Raw genomic sequence first — 22,897 nt, forward strand, 5'->3', positions numbered from 1 at the left:
TATATATAAACAGGCATCAGATAAGTGATTCATTCAGCCACTGAAGAGCTCAATCAAGAAACTCAGAGGCCATATGAACTTTAGAAACTCCACTCAACTGCAGCTCAAACATTATTTTACAGTATCATGCATTATCAATCCCAACACACCTGATGAAAAATTGTTTGGTGACATGACAAAAGGAAGATTATTCTATTCTGGATTCTTTCTTCATACCTCAAACCTTTTCTATGTCAGAAGTCTCAATATGTACAGATAACTTTAAGCTACGGGGCTGGCAAGATTTGAAAATTAATTGACTGGATGATTTGCCTTAATTAGTGTGCATGATATAGCTCTACTAAACACATGAAACAACATCCCAACTCACTGTGTAAGTGATCACTGCCAACATGCCGATCAAGGTCAAGGAGCTGATGGAGAAAGACAGAGCAGGTAGACCATCTGCAAACAGAAAAACAGGAGAGTCATTAGAGATTTGACCTTGACCTCAGAGAGAAATCTCAACACACCCCTTGCCACATGTACAACTATCAATAGCTGACTCTCTTGCGTGCACTTTGATGACATTTAGGTCAACTGTTTGTCTTTCAAACTTAACACTCACTGCTGGAATAGTTCCAGCATTCACACACTATTGCAGCAGCTGTATGAACTAAGTAAATCTTCATCTAAATTTCTTTGAATATTCTACAAATGCTTCTAAAGATATGATTACCACACTCTTGTAGACAATCCAATGGGAACATTTCATAAATCTAAGATGGCATAATCTAGTTTGCTCTAAATCCTAAAAAAAACTGTGCAAGGTATTATAATTCAAAAGAAACAGGAATGCTGTACTTTGGTGGGTTTGGTGAGACAAAATAAATTATGTAATACACACCATAGTTACCATACTTAAGCTGTTACACAGGCAGTTACCAAAGCAGATGCAAATACAAATTAGCAAGTTAATGACATTAATACCCAGTCAGCTAGCATTTGTGATGGGAAACAATTCAATGCGACAGTTCTAATAAAGGCAGACAGTCAAAATGTTTAACTGATTAATATTCTAAACTACTAAAAAACATATCTAGGGAAGTCTGTGGATCTGAAGTTTTTTTTTTTTTTAAGTCTGAGGAAATAATCTTAATAATGTCTTAGTAGCCTGGGCCTGGAGACTTCACATTTTAATAGAAAAACTACATCACAAACTGGCAATAGATTTTGAAACTAATGGAAATTACCAGGTAAAGGAAGGTGTGCGAAGATGCATTTGGACCATTACAGAAATTATCCAAGCCATTATTTTAGGAACTGGAACCATAGTGACTGAAAGCTAGAGTACCTTGGCATCTGTTGCTTTTATTTTGATTATTATTCTTTTAATTCAATCTTTCACAAGTCTCCTAAACTTATGGATGCGCAATGCTAAATGCCTCTTTAAAACAGGGGCAGAGATCGTAAAACCCCTTCAAAGACAATAATGATACCACATAGCTTTTTTATTTGTGTGAACTGATCCATTTCACTGTCTTGGAGGTTATTAGCAAATCCTAGGGGGTGTTTGCATCCCCTAAAACAAGAATAACATGAGTCCAAATGAAATAAATTTTAACTGATAGTTTTGCCTCATAGCCTAGTAAATACCAAGAAGACAGCCCATCTTGAATGCAGGATATAGTCTCTGTGATAATGTTCTTAATACAATTCGGGAAATTAATTTCATTGAAGGGAACAGGAAAGGATGATATGCTCAAGGACAAGGACTATCTTTCATGTTGGTATTTTGGTACTCCTGAATTTAATCTCTACTTTAATGAATATGCTGTCATTGACATTTTTAAGATAAGATAAGATGAACCTATATTAGTTCCACAACGGGGAAATTCACAAGGCTACACCAGCAAGGGGACAGAAACAAGGCACTCAGTGGTAAAAGTACAAAAAAAACCCCAGGATATTATCTATATAAAAAATATAATAACAATAATAATAATAATAATAATAAACTAATATTTACATGTAATTGGGTCTACTGGGAGCAATGCTGGTTGTGCAGTCTGACAGCAGCAGGAAGGAAGGACCTGTGATAACGGTCCGTCATGTACTTAGGAGGAAGCAGTCTGTCACTACAGAGCTGCCCAGTGCTGTCAAAGTCTCATGCATGGGATGGGAGTCACCCACCACCCGCACTGGGTCAAGAGGATGCTCCCAGGACAGAGGTAGCCCTCTTGATCAGTTTGTCTAATCACTTCCTGTCCACGGTCAAGATGCTGCTGCCCCAGCAGACCACTCCATAAAAGATGACTGATGCCACTACTGTATCAAATGTCCTCTGGAGTTTCGTACATTCATATAATTATCACAGTCAATGTTGAAACATTTGGATCTTTCAAAGAAGGCAGGTTAATTTGACGTGTGTCACCACTGATTGAGGTAGTAAGGGGACCACCAATCAGGCAAAGGGAACAGTTGGTGTCAGACCAGCTGTCAGAGCTGGCGTTAGAAGACAGCGATTGATGAAGAGACTGATTGCCTCTCTCCCCTGTCAAGATCCCACCTGTCGTACAGTTCTATGTAAAAAGCTACACAGCTGTCCCTTTACAGATATCCCACATCCTCTCACCAGCAACTTCACAGTGCCCAGACCACCATACAGTCATAGGTGGATCTCTGCTTGTTTTTCTCATTGACACTAATATTTGACTGGGAATATTATGTCAGTATTGAGGGCATGTATAATTTGTGCTGTTTATAACAAATCACTTTCTTTTGGAGGCTCTCCACTAAATGCAAGACAAAGAGGTGGAAAATGGAGATAAATTATATACCTGCTCCTTATTGTACTGCATGTAAAAAGAAAACTTGGAAGTCTGACAGCTGGGCTGAACATTAACATCTGAATACATGTTTCGTATTCCTGGGTGTTTCATTGCAATTTTGCTGCCTCTGTTTTGTGGTGAGCTTGGCAGAATAGAAAATAGCTCCATGTTCTGTATGGAGAACATTCTGTTCATGAACTCTACACAAAGCCAAGGGTAGATGTTTGCTGCCACTCTCACTGGTTTCTCAAGCAGATTTACTGGGATTAAACAGAGGGAATACAGTCTATTATCAGTGGTGCTTCCGCATCTCTACAGCTTGAATTATGATTATAGTGAAATGAATGTATACCAGTGGCAGCTTTAGAGAAAGGGGGGAATAAAAACATCATGCATTGGTCTCTGGTCAGCAGTGATGCAAGTTACAGTATACTATGCATGGTTAGTTACACTGTAAACGCATGGCAACAAACAAAAACACTTCTTTGATCATTTAACATGCATCATTTTTTCTTCCTTGTTTTATCAATCCATATTTTTTTTTCCTCTTTTAAATAAATTATTTCATTTTCTAAACTCCATCATAATAGCACCAGGACCCTGACAATCAGTCTGCCCCAGTCAAAGATAGGTTGAACTCATTACACATATTCACAGAAGTAAAATTTCAAATTTGTTGTGACTGGACAGCAATAACCAACAGCCTACCACAAGTATCACAATTTCCTAAAGAGACATTTATGGCTAGAAATTCAAAATATTTTGCTCTAGACACAGAATTAACAAGAGAGGAAAACACCTGTCACAATGAAATGCATTGAATCCTTCAAGTGCAATGGAATGATCATCTATCTTATCAGTTAGCCAAGTCTCTGAAAGCACAAGAATATCAACATTTGTTTGTTGAACCCACACTTTAACAAAGACCATCTAAAATTTGCTCCCTATTGTGCCTTAAGAGACCTTTAGACTTAATAACCACCAAAATGGCCAGGTAACAGAACGAAGATAACAGGGAGAAGCAGGAGAGAGTGGATGGGAGCAATAGATGTGGCCATGAATGTGGCCATGAAAGTGGGAGTAACAAATACGACTAATGAAGGTGAACAGTTGAATGAATGATGTTAGGTTTAAAAACAAGTAAAAAAAAAATAAAATATGACAGGCATGATAAAAATAATACAAAGAAGACAAGTTGGAAATAACAGGAATTATTCTCTAAAACGGCTATACTTACGACTACTTCCAAGCTCCTCAAACAGATACTGTACTTTCTCCCACTGAGTGGAATTCTGGCTAGGTGGAGCCTCAAGTGGAACAAAGGCTCTAAAAGCAAAGAAACAATGATTTAGTAGAATTAAAGTAAGGTCACAGTACTTCACTGTTGCCAATGAACAATATGCTTACATTTGTATGGGAATTTATGGTTTTAGGAAGTAGTGTATTTTCTCACACAGACTTCACACATAAAAGAAAATAAAGAAAAGACATTTTTAAATAATTCAAAAGCAGACAAACATGCAAAAAGCTACCAGTGTAATTGCTGTAGCTGAAAGACAGCAAGACAGCCAGAGAAAGAACGACAGACTGATACAAGGGCTGTTGGAAAACAATGACAATACAGATTGAAAGTTTCTGAAAACAATCTTAAAGCATGCTGTTAAAAGTGGTGGTGTTCCAATTTTAATTCTGGGTTAACATCTGTATCCCACTACAAATACTGTACCTTTTATGTAATGCTCAGACAAAAATAGGATAAAGCAAATCTCAACCCAGCTGAACAACTATGGGAGATTTTGGAAGGCATTTTTAGACATTCTGTGCATGTGTCTAAGGGTCTGTGTCAACTATGGGTGTTCAATTTCTGTGTAGACTTTGATTTCATTGATCATGAAATCTTTTTCCATTAATCATCAATCCTTCCTGACAGGCAACAGAAGGACTACTACTCTATTTTGGGCTGTTTCCATTAGGGGTGGCCACAGTGAATCCGATTCGCATGATTAAATGTGGCACATTCTTTTTTTTTTTTTTTTTTAAACACCAGATGCCCTTCCTGACACAACCCTCTCTATCCGGGCTTGGGACCAGCACAGAAGTCACTGACGTGAAACTCCTGTGGCTAGATAGAGGCAACAGAAGGAAATAGGCTAAATTCCTTCTTGGTGCCCAACACCTCAAATGAAGTAAAATTAAAAATGTGCTCTATGAATCTACAGGGATTTTATGGAAGTTACATTCATGGGTATGTGAAAAATATTAGATCAGCATCTCAGAAATTCCTCTTTGCCTCATATGCAAAAAAAAAAAAAAGATCAGGTCTCAGAAGGCCTCATCTGCCCCACTACCATGAAGATATCCCCAAGGGTCCATACTTGCACTTTATCTTTTTCATGTACCTCCTTTTGGTCATGTTGTGTAATTTTTCATCTGAAGCAAAAACACCTCATCAAAGTGGCATTAACCCTTAACAAACTCTTCACAACTGTGTGCAGTACGGGTGTAACTTCCCCAGTCTGAAACAACATTTTCTTCAAATGAGAAACAAGGAACATTTCTGAGTTATCAATGTAATCATCTTAAATAGTGATTAGGATTTGTTTTTCTTGTTTTACTCCATTGTCCATGACCTCCTTTCATTTGGATACCAACTAAAACGTAAAGTATTTTGAAATTCTGGTAGCAATGAGTGCTATAACACCACATTAAAAACAGAGGTCTAAAATATTCCAGGGATTCACATATTCTCATTCTCTGAAAGAGCTTGAATTGAATTGTCTTAGTCTCAAATCAAAATTTCAATAAACATGACTAGGCAATTTAGATTACGGAGCTCTCATACAGTCTGCATCAATATTCTTTAGACAAAAAACTGGTCTTGAGGACTGAATGTGAGATGGATATGTTGGTTGCTGTGGCACTTTAAAAAAATCTTGTAGCAGTGACAGATCAGGGGTCATTCTAGGAGTCAAAAGTTACCACCAGTTATAAAGACAACAATCAAAAGCCTTGGAACATCAACAGTCACCAAACAAAGCCATTATGTCTTCTGGTTTCACAAAAGCAGTCTGAAATAAAAGCTATCATGTTGTTGAAAATCAAAGGACCAAAGAAACAATTGCCAGAACAAAGCAGCAACAGTCCAAGTTCATGGGGTAAGAGAGGGGCTAAATTGCTTCTTTCTATAAAATAAGTCCTAACTTTTAAACTTTAAGACATAGGAAAGTAGAGCCATATGTCCTTTATTTTCCCAAAACAGGTACGCCTTTCTTCAGTGCACCGTTTAATGGTTGAGAGAGCACGTTAAATCTTAAAGTTTGAACTCCAGGCATGGTGCTGTCACAACTGCAAAGGAAATCTATTATGTTGTGCAGGGGCTACTTAACTCAACCAGTATAAAACTTAAAGTTAAATGGGACATGGCTGAGAATGTGCATTAGTATAGATTTGTAGATACAAAATAGAATGTCATAAAATAAACTTAATATTACTTCCACGTGTGCTTTGTACACAGGGCAAATGTAAAGAATCTAGTTGATCAGCTGGTTTTAAATTTAATGAAAGATCTGTAGACAAGAGGAAATATGCCATGCCTAGAAGAGGTATACAAGTTTTTTTCTTGTATGACTCATCACTGCCAGACATGTGGTACTATAGCTGTTTGAATGGGTCCTCCTCTGATTAACTGAACATGATATGGACTGAGGTAGAAGAAGCCATCAGCATCTCCAACTTACCCAATTAAAAGGAGCACCATGCAGACAATGACAAATCCAACTGTGTACTTCAGAGCATTTTTCACTTGCTGTAATGAAAGAAAAAATTGGCCAATCATGGCCCAAAAGTGAAATATTATTACCCCTTGAGTGAGAGAACAGGGTCATACTCTATTTAACTTAATGATAGTGAGTGAGAGCTACAGCGTAGATCCAATTTGACCTAGCAGAAATAACACGTCACTCCTAGTGCTATTCAAGGTGCTTTTAAATAACAATACAAAATACCTCCTTATCTGTGAGAGAAAGTGCCTCTGTCAGCTCAAAGGCTGGACAATGTATTTATTTTCACTACCAAAAAAGCATCATAAAATTCATTTTCAACAGGCTATTTTTCCTTACATTTGATAAGACAAACTAGCTAATGTAGGCCGTTATTGTAAACACAATATTACCTGTATCTCCAAATAAAATATTTGGCAAGCATTTTTTTTGTTTTACATTTTGAAACCCACATTTTATTTACAGCAATGCTCTTCTCATGTTTTGCATCACATTATCTCCACTACTGCTCTTTGCAGTCAGCAGAAAGGTGTATTATGTCACTTCTGTGATCATGGTGAGCACATGTGTCCTGTTAGGCAATGATGGCAGAATGCAAGAACACAAAGCACTGCTCAACAGCACCCTAGGTGGTCAAAAAAATCTATATAGTAGGACATAAATATACAATACAAAATAAAACCGGTCAGTAGTAGGACTTGACAGAGCACACAGTTGCTATTATGAAAAAGAAAACTCACACACAGACACAATCAATGTTTATTTTCTCCCTGAGAATTCACTAAGTATACTGACAGGAACAGTTGGATGGGCAAACAGCTCTGTTTGTTGCTTGTTAATGCTGCTTATTTTGTTATATTACACAGCCTTATGCTGGTTTACTGTTTACTTGCCCCTTGCATGGGGATATGTACATACACATTGAGAGCCAATTTACCAGAGTCAAATTCCTTGTGTGTCCGACAGACCTGGCCAATAAAGCAGATTCTGACTCTGAAATTCCTTCAGGACATTTTTGTATGTTGGCCAGCCTCAGCTGAATCACCTGAATAAAATCTGAATTCCTCAGCACCATCTAAGAAGGCTACATTGCTATGTGTAGAAGAAGAAAGGTGCATTCTTACAGAGCATTTGTTCACGTTGTCGTCATCCCTTTCTTCATAGTAGAAATAAACAAAGGGGATCCATAGGAAGACACAGAATAGTATGATGGAGTAAAGTGCTGCATGGAATACAAAAGAAGAAGAGAAAGCCAAATATTAGTCACTTGTGTCAAATACTGCCAAAACTGATTATCCACTGATTATCCATTCTTCACATACAAGTGTGACAAACCTGAAATATTAAACCCTGCAATGTATTTTGAGTCCAGGAAGTCATAATAAATTACATGTTTTGAACAATGGCGTTATTAATTTCACTCAACATCCATTAAGAAATCAAGCACCACTTTACAGAGCTTCATATAGTATAAATTTAAAAAATTTCTTAATTGGTTGGTCAAGCACAATGCTGTATCCCTGTATACAAAGCTAAAATGTGACATGAGAGTAAACTAAGTACATATAACAAAAATACTACATGTGATTCTTTTACTTCCTGGTCATTTTTTGTGTTCTGTTAAAATTTCTACGATGCCCTCTATCGGTGGTGGCTGAACTTCCATTCACACACTTGTTTCAAACATGAACAGGTCTGCAAAAGATCCCATTAAGTTAGAGAAGAGATCAACAGATCAAGGACAGTAGCAGTGGCTTGTTCCACTTAACATTCATTCCAACATTATCACCATAGGCCCCTCAAAAATCTTAGCAATTCTGTCTTCCTGACTGGCAAAATTAAAAACTGGAAAAATAAAATTAAGGTTGTTTTTACCTTGATCTGTTAAATTGTACATACATTAATGCTATCAGCTAAAAAGTTAGATATTGATTGTTTGATAGAGACATTTACAACTGCCTCTTCAGCATCACTCAAGTCTGACCAGAGTGTGATAGTGGTTGTTTAATTTATTATCAGGATAGTACATTTCTGGTATGTATTCTAGTGCTCAACCCCCTTTATTTGTTAAACATTACCAGCTAACAAAGGTTTAAAACAATGTCAGATTATGGTTTCTTTTATTTATCACAGATTGAATAATTCAGTTAACTGTGCTATGGTTCATCTTGAGACAATATGTGGACTAAAGTCACACCACAACAAACGTTAACAGTTACATTATAGACGTCTTTATGCGGGTACTTTGTGATGAGTGTCGTTAATTCCCTTGGTGCATTTTGAGTAAACTAAAAAGAGACTGCGATCCAGAGTGTTGAATAGCTTATTTGTATCATCTGTATTTAAACAGACTGTTCCTTTGCCATTGTGGTGCACTGAACACTGATTTGGAGAAAACTCACAAACCAGGCAATCACCAGTTCCATTTTAATGATGACCACCGCTATAAGCAAGAGCCATCTGCATCAGAAAATGACTTCAATACTACATCTGACAACCTTCTGTATGAAATGGATGAAATGCACCCATCCTTGGTGAAAGAAGTCACTACGCTTTCATCCAAGCCTTTTTTGCTTGTTTGGTTCTTCCTGTATAAGCACCTTTTTAGAGAAGAGTCCAACACTCAAATGCATTAGGAATTCAAAGAGTGGAGGTAAAGCAAACAGTTAAACAAAGAGATGCTATTTCAAGCATGATGCTTTTATTTCTCCATCAAATGGATGTCAGTGAAGACAGCCCAGACAAGCCCAAAACAACACTAAAAAAGCATGTCCCAAAGACCTGCCCAGGTTGGCATGCCTCCTTGAGGCAATAATGTGAGTCATTAGCACACATTGTATTGTGATGCCAACTAAAAGAAATCTGCAGCAAGACAAACAGTTAACTACAAGCCCATCAATTTCTCTTTTCCCCTACATGTTAAATAGAAGTTTTATAAAGTGGTAGTGCTTTTTATTTTTGAGTTAAGTGTTAATTTAAAGCGACCAAAATAAAACTAAATGAAAACCCAGAGTTTACATTTACCCAGAGTGGTTAAGAGATTCAGGTTTGTACATTAGAAACAACTAAATACATGCCTTAAGCAGTGCTTTTATACCACCATAAACTACATAACTGTAGATGTGATTGCTGAGTGGAAAATAATGTTTGGGGGGGAAAGTGGGATCAAATAGAAAGCTTGATCCTGACAACCATTTAATCCATAACATCAGTCAAAAATCCACGACCTCAAGCTAGTATAAACATGCCCCCCCTATGAAATGTACTATATTTCACAAAATACTCTCTCTGCTGCAGACAAATGAATGTCACTTTTATAGTGTCTTGCTTTTTGCCAGCTGTGATTGTGACAGGGCATTACTTTCAATACACACGTGTTCATTGCTCTGCTAAGGTATCCATTTACACTCATTTACAGCCAGACAAACTGAGTTTAGGATGATGCCAGGAACCAATAAATATAAGACATGCACAGCATGCAGCCTCTGGCATATGCTTGTGGGTTAAAGCAATGGGTAAAATTAATCATAACACCATGAATATTAACATACTGAGAGAATAGTCAGACTGTATTACCATGCATCATCCATTATTCTCTAGGCAGATCTTCTACTGGGAAGAACACCTGATCAGGGATAAAGGTTTAGCACATTTATTCCCCTGACTGAGAGTACAGGACTAAATGTCCTTCTTTAACCCTTTCCATTATTCTTGTGCTCATACACCAGTTTACCCATAAGGGGAGTATATATAAAATATTTGTTTTTGTTTGCTTGTTTTGGAGGACTGGTGGGAGATGTGGCTAAAGAAGCCTAAAAGCAAGTCATATTTGCCTATTTATTTATTTTTATTTGTTTATTTTGCAGGGAAACAAGCAATTAAACGCCGTCACGGTCAACTAATGCAGTGCATATGTGGTGTCTATCTAAGAACTAAACTTGTTTTTCGCATTTAAATAACTATGTGTCAATTTACAACAATTATAACTGTGATCAATGACCATTCATAGCAATAACGGTAGTTTCAATCGAGCATTATGTCAGGCTTAATGAGAAGCATTAGACCCTTGCCCTCACTTTGCTGTGGCCCTTTACAGGACATTAGCCCCTTACAGACAGGAAAAATATATTACAATCCATGTGACAATTAAATGTCAGGTGAGAACTCTCTCAGAAACAGTCTCTGACAAAAGACTCATGAGATTGCTGAAAATTCCTATAAACATCAAGTGAGGCACCTTATTGGATTTAAAACGGATTTTTGATTTTTTAAATTTTTTTTATTAGATAACACAAAGAATTTCCAATTCAATGTCTGTGCTGCTCTGCTTCTCCAGGACATGTGAGCCAACATATGTTTGCTATCATACAAGACAAAAGATTTTGATAAGCTGATGAAGTATCAAGGCTCACTGTAGTAAGTCTGTAACAGTCATTCTTCAAACCACTCATTGCAGTTTTAAGGTCAATTTTCCACTTAGAAAATGAAAAAAATATTACATTTGATATAGTCATTTCTTATTGTGCTCACTTTAAAACACACCATAACAATTTTTATAAAAACGTCTCCAATCAGAAAACAACCATTAAAAAGCAGGGCTGAAACAACACTTTCATACACTGACCTGTACATGAGTATGTGCGCGTGGGTTAAATAATTATTTTGATGTCAAATGGTCAATTCAAGGTGTAACACTACTTGCTAAAGGTGAAGCGAAGCTGTGCATAACCTTTGTAATGGCAAAGTCATATATAGAGAGTAACAGTAATAAAACAAACATTTGGACAGCTCAACACTGTCAAGACAAACATGGTGGATAAAGAAAGGAAGCTTGCTTTACTTGGCCAACTCCTTCTGTCTAACACTGCCTGTAAGGTTCAGATATTTTTTTTTAAAAACCGGATAGCATAACTATTATAATTGAAGATACACTCAGAGATGCTGTAAAAAAAAAGATCTGAGAGAAGATTATTTCAATATTTAAAGAATAAGAACTTAAAAAATGCAAATATATCTTTCATATTTTAACAGCACATTCGCATTGACATGGTTCTCGAACTACTACACTCGCTTGTTTTGACCACCATTTGAGTGGCTTCATATTTTACCATTTTGTTTCACTTCACAACTCGACAGGAAGGTTTCCTGGTTGAAAAGAAGCCACTATACTCCCAGCAGGACAAATGAACTCTATAGGGCTCCTTTTTACAGGAAGTAAGGCAAATTAACTTTAGAGCAGCCTTGAAGAACATGAGCAGTGTGCTTAAATGGAAGAACATCTTTATGTACCACATTATCAGATGGCTCCTGAGGCACTAGACTGAAAACAGGAGACTAAAGATTCTTAAGAAAGGCTGACTTCTAACATTCACACATGGTAACAACTCTTTGTATCAGTGACATCCAAATTGAGCAGAGAGGGATGTGTGCATTTCTGTTTTTTGACTGGGTTTTTTTCAAATTAATAATTAAATTAACTATTATTGAGGGTAATGTAAAATGAATACATATAAGAAAATAAACTGACTGTATTCAGCATACATTTCTATTTGTCTTGTTTTATTATTGAATCTATGCTCAGTCATGGGAATGTTTACCATGAAGCGATAATAAACAACACTGGGCTGAACACGAGGCAAAAAATGGCTTTTTGGGAGCATAATGGTCATTGAAACACCTATTAATGTGTTTACCCCCTTATGCAAGTGAAGGCTCTTGTGAGGTGATTAGAAAAACCATTAAAATACATTACAGAACTGCCAAAGATGGGATTGAGATTGTTTAGTAACAATACAGCAAAATTTTGTCAAAGTTCTTTGATAACCAAATTTAAAAGATCCTTATGAAATATGCCAATGTAAAAAAAAACAGAAAATAAAATACTGTTTTAATGTGATATTAAAGGAGCTCGTTATGATTATATTGGAGGCGTTTATCTCTGAAAGGTAACTGCAGGCTTTAGAATTTATTAATAGCCTAAATGTCTGAATTCCCGTTTTGAATATTTCAAAGTATACAAAGGTAGAAGTGAAGAGTTATGAATTGGGATTTTTGAACAAAGAGGCCAAAAAAGTGCCTTTTGTTTCTTATGAATGTATTATTTTAATTGCTGAAGACCCCCTGTATCACACAAAGCTGTCATCCATAAATAAACTGCGGTTTGTCAGTGTTTTCTGATTTCTCTTCAAAGGAGCACTAGGCTATCACTTTCCGATGAAATTCAGTCAACATGTAGGTGAACAAGCAAAGCCCATACTTGCAGTTTATTTACAAGACAGCTGCATCCTCTATAAAGTCTGTCTAACAAATGGCATTTTAAAAAAAGCAGAGAACATGCCAATGATTTATTTAAAAGGCCCAGGAGTATTTTGCCCTGTTACTTAAGGGTTTTATGCAACATTGCTTTGATGTACTGAGTAGTCCAACGAAATGTATAAATGGACAGAGGCTGAAGATTGAAAGGTTAGCCTTTCAATCTTAGGGTTCATCAAAGATCACAAAAAGCTTTCTGGGCTCTGAAAGGAAGTGGGTGTTTCAGTTACACACATTCATCCCCTATGTCACGGTGAAGTTACATTTTATCTAATTGCTACATACAGTACAATAAATACCATTTCACACACTTTGAAAGAATATTCTCGCTTTCAATTTGTTGGCATTACAGTTGCATTCTGATATAGCAATTATCTTTTCATCACAGATGGTCAGGTTTTTGCTCAGATTCAAAATATGTCCTAGCACAAACAACTTGTACAATCATAGATACTTGCTTGTGTTGTTACTTGTGTCTGAGATTTATCATGAGTGAAATGTATGGACATGGCCTACTTTTGATGCTGTTGTTGAGTACTGACTGTAGTCATCTCAGGAAAAAGTGTTTTAGCCAAAGTGAGATTTTTACACCATTGAGAGAATCATAAATCATAAACACACACAGTTTAATGAATTAACCTATAACTACCATAATGTTATCCATGTTCAGCGATTTTGTATAGTTAGTGTGATGTCCTAGTTAAAAAAGAACAGAACTATTCCATTAACTTAACCATGGAACTACAGTATGATAAGCCAAAAATGTTGGTAATGTCACCAGCAATCTGAGGAAATCTGACATATTTCTGTAGCAGCAACTGACAGAAATTCACCAAATGAAAGCTATGCAAGGCCTTCAAATGATTTCAGATATCAAATAAATAATGCAGAGTTCTCAAAAATCACTGGACATGAACACACATGCTTATTAACTGCAGCCACCACAGAATACAAATCAGTCTACCTTGGAGAAAAACATGCTCCACTGGCGGAAAGAACACATCTCTGTCAACCCTTCAGTAAATTTAATTTGTGAAGAGACAAAAGGACAATGTTGTCAAATATGGCCTTAAAGAAACTTCAACTTTAAAGGTTAGATTCTGTGCATACTGTGCACATGGAGCTTGGTCTCCACCTACTGGCAAATAAAGTGATAAAGTGATGCCCCTTTAAAAAAAAAAAAGGAAAGGGGCCTCTATAATTTTACATCAAACATCAACAGGACAATGGTGAAACAGACAATGCACCCAAAATTTAATTTATTACACCTCCATATTTACTCCAGCCTTCAACAAAGTATGACATTCCTCAGGCTCAGTCTAGTGACACTGTCACAGGACATCAGCACATATATATTCACTGCAAAGATGTATAGTTATCTAGAAATAATAAAAAAAAATTAGTGTCTCAAAATTATTATGCCATTTAACACTAGTCAGATTAATTCTGGCAGCAGAAAACAGCTTTAAATCCCATCCAAAATAAATAAATAAATCCACAGAACAGCGTGTCAAAGTTAAGAATGGGTAAATATTTCACACTTCTAAGCTTATAACTTTATTCCGAAATTATATATCAGTTAATATCACTCAAAACTGCAAGTCTTTAACTTCTGTATTTTCATATTTAAGGCAGTTTTACAAGCACTGAATCATCCTTATCAACAACCAAAGGTTAAAAGCACAAACACTTTGCAAGCAGATCACCCCGTACCACATACTCCCAGAGCCACCATAACTTGTTAGGCAAGTAGCTAACTCTTTACACTTTTCTTTTACCCCTCTCCTGGCTCCTAGAACGTATATTTTACGATTTTTCAGCAAAGAAGATAAAACATGCTATTTCCTTTTTTTCTGTGAATGGCATAAGGAAACTATATTTGGATTACTCAAGATAAAATTAAAAATGTATGTGGAATAAGCACAGCAAGTCTAGCTGACAAAGCTATAGGGACTGAGATTAAGATTTACTCAAACTTTCTAACCAGAGATACACTTTCTAAAGCAATTACTAAGTCAACTGTATGAGCTTTTCTTTTGAACTATGTCACAGTGTAACTGTTGCAACCGAAATGTGGTTTCCAGGCAGTTTGTCCATTAAATGAATTAAATTACCAAAGGGGGACAGCCCAGCATTCAAGACTAAGCCTGCTGAATTATTCATCTTTTAAGTCTATAAAGCAAAGTTCTCATATAGGGGTGTCTATTCCAAGCTATAGATAGTAACAGAGAAAATCAATCTTGTATAAAAAAAAATTATATTTGTGTGTCTAGAGCACAATATACTGTGGCTCCTTGAATTCTGGCTCCACGTGCAGTGTTCATGGTCTGTGAAAGCCAATTTTCTGATGTCATTACACCAGTGAAAGTGGTTTCTTTGATTGGGCTGTCTGAGCAAAGAGACAGCTTGTCTTCCTTGCATTTGGCATTTCTGAACAGACGGCACATAACAGTGCTGCTGACAGGCACTTTAAGCCAACATCTGTTAGGAAACGTGTGATCTAGTGTCTTTGGCATGAGTGAATTTGCTATCGTCAAAAACAACAAAGTTGTGTTATACTTTAATATGACAATCATGAAAAAGCGTCAGTGACACTAATAGCTTTAAGTAAGAAATTTATCAGGAGTGATTCATGGAGACTAGACCTGCCCTCTCTCCTAGCAAGAGTCACACAGGATAAGTCTAAGATGCCTGACTGAATGCTCGACAAACCCACTGATGACACAAAACAGTACGCCACCAGCCAAAAAAATGTCTTGGAAAGTAATACTGTAGCTAGATTTCTGCAGAGAAAACTGGATTACTTGGTTATACAATCAACAGAATCATCAAAACTAACTAAATAAGCTGGGATGTTGGTATATACATTTTTATTTATTACACCCCCTAACAAGTGATGAGAAGAATAACCTGTACAATCTCAACATACCCAAACAGAGACAATAACACTCGATGCCTGTTGGTGGCATGTCAAAATTACAGCAGCTATGACCTTACTTGCCTGTAGATGGTGACATCCCTAAAACTCACTATCACAATCACTACAACAGGAGGAGTTGGTAACTAACGAATATTCACGTGCAACACCAATATATGCAAAGCAGAATATTTAATATATTAACTATTATATAACTAACTAACTATTATATAAACTATTGGTCCCCATGGGGCAATGAAGCACACTTATTATCACTGATCATAAACAGTATAAGTCAAGACACATTTTCAAATAAAAAGCCTAACTCAGAGAAAAGACATTCAAATAAAAGGCCGAACTCAGAGAAAAGACATATGGCATATAAGAGAAAGATTTTTTTTTTAATAAATAATCTAAATAATCTAAATCTAAATAATCTTTTAATAAATAATCTAATCTAAATAATCTTGTCAAAGTTAGATTTTTGTAAAATATTCATTTTTTATGTGCACACATCTAGACAGAATGCACTTACTGTAATATCCATACAGCACAGTATCTTCAATTTGTCCTCTTGTCTCATTGCTTGCTGCCCATTCCTGGATGTTATAAAAAGAAAAGTCCATGGAGAATATTAGACATTCATCGGTAAGATCAGAACAGGCATCAATTACATTGAACCTCATTAAAAATATAAGTATAAAAGAGTGTAATAATTAAAATCAGCACAGTTGTAGGTGAGATGTATTTTCTGGCTCCTGTATTAATTCAGTCACTTATTTAACATAATTATATAACTCTTCAAGACAGGTATGAACCAAAAACCAGAATACATAGATTAATGAATACATCCAAGACCCTGAAAAGAGGTAGGTCAGCCAAACTAACCAGTCAGCTCTATTAATGCTCTGGCCAATGTGTTTATCTAAGTTCACAAACTAAATTTAGACATAAATAGAAAATGACAGCTATAACTCAGAGTTTTGTCTAAAATCAGCTTTTATCATGCATAACACAGGTGTGGAAATTGTCCATCATAAACTAATAATAATAATGTTAAATTAAAAATGTAAGCTCAAATTATCTTTTCCCTCTAAAGCAATTATTACTTTTTTTTCTGTTTACACTTGTCAACCTTTATCAGGAAGCCACCACTTGCTTTCATGCTTTATTGCTAATTTGCTTTTATTATAAAGTACAATCACAAATTATGTATGTGAGGATAATGTTTCTGATTTGTTAATGACAGCTGGCCACGACTAAAAAAAGCTTTACGAATCAAAGCAGCTCACAACCCACACAAAGCATCAAATTACCTGCTGTTCAAATGAAGATATCATTACACACTTAGCTACACTTTCAAATAGATAGAAACAGATGCAATGACTCTGCAAAGCATTTATGAGCCAAGAAATGCATTCGACTTTTAGATAGGACAAAAACATGTCCGTACTGTCTGAGAAAATTACAAAGCAAAGTTAAATGCTGCCTCAGGAAAAGTCATTAGCATTTCTCAAATTGATTTTACTGGCAATGTTAGCAGAACAGATACCAACCTTGTAGGTACCATTGGGATACTTCATGAATGAAACAAGGAATATATCCACTGGTAGAAGAGCAGATGTTATCAGAGCTATGGCCAGTGCACATATTGCGGTAATAGTTGAAATAACTTCACTCTCCTGACGGCTTTGAAATTTGCGAATGTAGACCCAGCAGAAAGCCAGGATTACCTAAACAGAAACAAAAATTACTAATCAAGTCATAAATGGTTAGTCACACTATTATGATGAACAAGACAGCAAAATATTTCACCCAAGAAAGGTACATCAAATTTATAGAATCACCAAGAATATTTGTTTTGAACTTGTGAGTAATATATATATTTTTTTACTTTACCGCATGTATCTCAGAATGATAAGACTCATAAAGGCCATAATAACAGAATACATTCATAAAAGAGTGATTAAAGAGAGACACAAAGAGGCTGCAACAACTATTAATATAACAATCTAATACTAGTAATTAGTACTTCAGCTGGAACTTCATTATACTGTCTTCATGATTTTGCGTCCATCTAGGGCAGATTATCACCTCTTGGGAGCTCAAGTTTCAGTGTGTGTGTGTTTCTGACTGACAGAAAGAAATAATCAAACTAAAGTGGTAACACAGCAACACAACAATTACATACTGAGAACAGCCTGACTGGAAGTGCTATCCTCTTTAAGCATATAAATGAAAACAGACTCACTAATGCTAACAAGGCCTGACTGGAAATAATACAAAAGTGGCTTTTTATAATTAGCAGGATTAATGCATCTATTAGGATAAACAATTATGTACTACAGCTTCTTTTTTTTTTTTTGCAATTCTATGAAATAAATTCATAATTTTTCTCACTTATGGTGTTGCTGTTTAACATAAAAAAGACAAAAAAGAAAGAGATAGCCAATGTCATGATGACACTGTAACAAGTATTATAAAGCCCATTAGGCAGAAAAACAAAAGAGAGGCTCCAAGATAACAAGGTCATATTCCAGGCACACAAGATAAAAGTGAGGACACTGCTAAAACTAGTCCCTTCAGATCAAGAGCTGCCACTCCAGACAGGATCAATTAAAGGCCTGCAGCCTTAAGCCTCTAGCTGCTTGTTCTGCCAGGTAATGATGCCAGCTTTGCATCCAAATAAGCTCCATTAAAAGGTTTGTTTAAATTAAAGGACTGCTAGTGGAGGGTGAGACAAGCAAAGATGTTTAATGGAATGGCGTTTTTCTGGCAGGATTCTGATGCAGCCATGTGGATCTGAATGACAGCCGAGATAATAAGTGCTAGTTGGGTTACATTACCTAGCTGACCACTTTCAAGGCATTCATTACTGAAGTCACAGCCTCTAAATGTGTTTTTAAAATGCCTCACGGGAAGGGAATGGTTATATGTGTTTGCAATATCTGTGGTGAAAAGCAGTGTTTCCTTTTTTCGACAACACAAATTGTTTATATGCAGTACCGTAACCTATGTTAAAAGAGCGTGGTGTAAACTAGCTAACGTTACGTAATATCAGTTAGTTGACCAGGAAAAAAACCTAACCGGAAATATTTTTGTGTAGTACTGTAAACATATCGATATAGTGGTGTTTTACACTGCAACTGCTTCGAATGGTACCAACTAGCCATAAGCGGATACGAAATACGGTGAGTGCTTTCTACATGTCTGTAACTGTGTCATGCTAACGTTAGCTAAAACCAACTGTGACGTTAATTCACCGTAGGCATATTGCGCCGGGTTAACACAACACCCAGTCAAACTCTGCACCAACGACCGCAATTGTCTAACGCTCCACACCTTAATTAGGTGACTAGACGACTTCACACTTGCCTTACCAAAAGTATAAAGGTGAAAATTGACCACCCGAGAACAGGCTCGGAGAGCAACGACTGAGCCGCCATCTTCGCTTCCTGCAATAACAAACCCACGTGCTCTTGTTGACGTCACTACGGTGGGATTGGAGGGCAATGGGATGCCATCGAGCTCAGCGGCCGTGGGTCCATAAAACGTAGTGGAGTAGAACTGAAAAGCAAATTAAGATAGAAATACTCAAGTAATATTAATATTAAATGTTACAGCACTGTACCTGTAGGGATTAAATGTCTTACTACACCACTGCAGAGTTGGGCTATACTGAGAGGTACAATTATCTAATTATCTCCAGTATTCAATAAAACCAATTGACATTCACAGAATCTAGTGGTCAGTTGGAAAAGGAATGGCTCAATATCTGAGTGGGTATGTTGCATTCGAATTAATTTTACCCGACACTAATTTAACACCTGTGCCAACCAAAGTATAACTTGACCAGTCACATGGACACATTGCCTTACCTCAGATACTTCTGAGGCAATTGGACTATCCATTAGGCACATGACCTGACCATGATAGACGCAGGGCATTTAAGCTCACCTGGCTGGGAGATATTTATGAAATATGAAAATATAACATTTGTTTCCTTGTATACTTTTATATGTGCATCTCCATTTTCTCCCTTTTTAAAAATGCACAGACATACTAGTTTACAAATTACCGAATCCTAGTAGTAGCCTATAAATTACTGAAGGTCACTGTTAGCGTGTAGCGCACCTTTTGCTTTCCCATGTCAAAGGTCAAAGTGTTTTTTGTCATATGCACAGTTAGGAAACGTGTTTCCCTGTACAGTGAAATTCTTACTTTGCCGTCCACATGTATGACACAAAATACAAATGAAATATGAAGTAGATAAATAAGTAACACAAAATCTAAGGCACTTTAAGCAGCAAATGCAGCAATATAATAAGAATATATAAGAATATAATAAGAGAATGCATGCTGCATGAGAGCGGCATGTGCAGCAGTCAAGTCAATGTGCAATTATGCATGTGCAAACTGAGAATGTAAACAGTACAGGTCGACAGTACATGATGTATTTCCTGGTAATAAACTCCTCACCTGTGTAGGAGTTTGATGGCAGAGGGAAAGAAAGAGTTTTTCAGTCTGGAGGTCCTGCATTTCACACTTCTGAACCTCCGGCCAGAGGGTAGGAAGGCGAACAGTCCATGCTGGGGGTGGATGGGATCTTTGAGGATGGAGGCAGCTTTCCTACGCACCCTGCGGTGGTAAATGCTCTGCAGAGAGGGCAGTGGGGTCCTGGTGATCTTCTCCGCAGTCTTTACCACTCTCTGCAGGCGCTTGTGATCCATAGCAGTAGTGCTGCCATACCAGACAGTGATGCAGCTGGTCAAGATGCTCTCAATGATGCAGCTGTAGAAGTTGCTGAGGATCTTAGGCAACATGCCAAACCTCCTCAGCCTCCTCAGGAAGTACAGCCGCCGTTGGGCCTTCTTGACCAGCTGTGTGGTGTTATGTGTCCAAGTGAGGTCCTCACTGATGTAGACCCCCAGGTATTTGAAGCTGCTCACCCTCTCCACTTCGACCCCCCAAGTGAACAATGCCTGAGATCTCCTCTCCTTCCTCATGTCCACTATCATCTCCTTCATATTGTCCGTGTTAAGTCTAAGATTATTGTCCTTGCACCATGACACCAGACCAGCCACCTCCCTCCTATAGACTGCTTCGTCCCCGCCACTGATGCGACCTATCACTGTGTAAAGCCAGTCACTGAAGTAATACTTGCCATCAATTCTCCAGCACAGTGGCACACATCAGCAGACTATTGTCTTTGGTGCTGAAGGCAGTCTCATAGCTGATATAATAATATATTTCTAGTAAAATTCTATGACAATACTAATATTAGCACAGTTGTATGGAAGAGTGTCTTTTATGAAGAGCATTTCTGCTTCTTGTGCACTGCAATGGTTGTCTTCAGTTCTTTTTTCTTGGCTTTGGTCTCTAAAAATGTACATTTCCCTTGTGGTTTATGCCTCTTGCCTGTCTCTCTTCTTTGGTTTGCACAGTTTAACCAAAAATGTGACTCTGCAGGAATGTGAGAGGGGACATTAGTTCTTTTGGCAACAGCCTCTATGCCTTTACCCTCTGTGATTTACATCTGTGGCAGAGACTGGACTAATTCATATCATCAGCGAGTTCTGACACTGACTTTACTCTGCACTGTAACATAATATATGTTTGACATGTTTTCTTAAATTTCCAATATTTGTGAAACCAATATGTGTCATATAGATTGTAGAATCGTTTTCAATTTGCGTTTCATAATATAACCGAAATCAGTACTGTCAGATATTTCTGCTGCTATGCAAGAAACTTGTCAAGGTGTTTCTTCTTTTATCCTCTGCAGCTCCGTGACTAGAGAGCCAGTGAACTTCTAAAAGTAATTATATGATGTATATAAAAATGCATCAATAGCAATACCACTGACGTTTTCAAGAAAGGTAATTCTTAAGAGGTATGTGCTCCTGTGCCATTCAGCAGGGGATCCAAACTTATGCAGCAATGGGATTATATAAACCTTTCCAGACTCTATGTGAAGTGTAACAAACTGCTTGAGGTTTTTTTTTCTGTTTATGGAAAGGTTCTACCTATATGTCAAACACACTCACAATTCTCTTCAATCAGTATCAAATTTATCATATACGCAGACCCCATGGCATTGCTATATAAAGAACATACTATCTTTTTATTCTGCTTCCTTTTGCACAATTTCACGTGCATTGTGTCTAAGACGCCCTCTCCATTTATGAAGTATATTGTCCCTTAAATTACAACAGTCTGAGAGTGTGCAGTCATGCTTCATTATGTCTGGAATTATGGAGACAAAATTCAATTATTACTTGAGGAATTACTTTTGTAAGAGGTAGACTATAACAGTCCACAGTGACATTGAAACTCCAAGGTTTCTGAAAGTGACAATAATACTTCTCTATAATACTATATTGGGAAATATTTGTTTCTTACTAATCTGAATGAGGAACATTCTTTGACACTCTGAAATTCAGCTCACTAAAATCAATTCTCATAAATCTCAACTTTAAACATTTTAATTAAACTAATTTGTTCACAACTCATTATTCACTTGCACAGGGAATGTAAGTCGACATTCAACCTTTCAAACCTGCTAATGCCATTTATCAAGCAGTTTGGCAATGTGCCCCCATGGAAGGCATGTGGCAAAGTCTATTAAAATCTGAGTAAAAAGTGGGGAATTGTTTAGATTTCAAGGAAGGATTCTTGGAAAAGAGGACTTACATTTGACTGGTGAATATGCTATTTCTGTCCATTTAATTTTATATTAATACTATAATCAGTTGGAGGGGGTTGTTGCAGTGAGCAGAGCACACACTCATGTTATTCGCTCCCTATTTTCTCTAGAGAATGATAGCACTCTCACAGAAAAATTATAGCGTCACATCCACTTCTCGCCCACTTCCCTTTTTTCTCTGACATCCAAACCAGCTTTCTTACCCCAGCTGAAGAGCACAAGAGATGCTGCAGAAATAGTTCCAAGTTACTACAATAGCTGTGGCCTTGAAGTGCTTACTCCCTTATCAAATCTTCCCTTTTAATTTGGAAAATGAAAATGCAGTGTCACCATTTTATGAAGTTAACTCTCACTGACTCTGTGAGAAGGTAGG

General features: G+C 36.9%; 2 protein-coding genes across 3 annotated transcripts in view; one reads left to right on the forward strand and one right to left on the reverse strand.

Moving 5' to 3' along the window:
• The window catches only part of lmbrd1 (LMBR1 domain containing 1), a 50,768-nt gene extending 31,414 nt beyond the window's left edge, over window positions 1-19,354 (reverse strand). The window contains exons 1-7 of the mRNA XM_020603047.1: window positions 19,199-19,354; window positions 17,375-17,551; window positions 16,354-16,417; window positions 7,714-7,811; window positions 6,548-6,615; window positions 4,048-4,136; window positions 371-444 (exon numbers count right to left, since the gene is read on the reverse strand). Coding sequence (XP_020458703.1) covers window positions 371-444; window positions 4,048-4,136; window positions 6,548-6,615; window positions 7,714-7,811; window positions 16,354-16,417; window positions 17,375-17,551; window positions 19,199-19,264 — 636 coding nt within the window. The 5' untranslated portion in view covers window positions 19,265-19,354. The remainder of the gene's footprint in view (window positions 1-370; window positions 445-4,047; window positions 4,137-6,547; window positions 6,616-7,713; window positions 7,812-16,353; window positions 16,418-17,374; window positions 17,552-19,198) is intronic.
• LOC109961871 (collagen alpha-1(XIX) chain) overlaps window positions 18,420-22,897 on the forward strand; it is a 109,103-nt gene continuing 104,625 nt past the window's right edge. Inside the window, exon 1 of one of the 2 annotated variants that reach the window (XM_020603043.1) lies at window positions 18,420-18,478. The gene's annotated coding sequence lies outside the window, so the exon portion shown is untranslated. Of the gene's footprint in view, window positions 18,479-18,700; window positions 19,010-22,897 lie in introns of those variants that run through there. The other variant, XM_020603045.1, reaches the window with a different exon arrangement.

This window comes from Monopterus albus, unplaced genomic scaffold, assembly GCF_001952655.1.
Source record: "Monopterus albus unplaced genomic scaffold, M_albus_1.0 scaffold60.1, whole genome shotgun sequence".
Classification (NCBI taxonomy): Eukaryota; Metazoa; Chordata; class Actinopteri; order Synbranchiformes; family Synbranchidae; genus Monopterus; species Monopterus albus.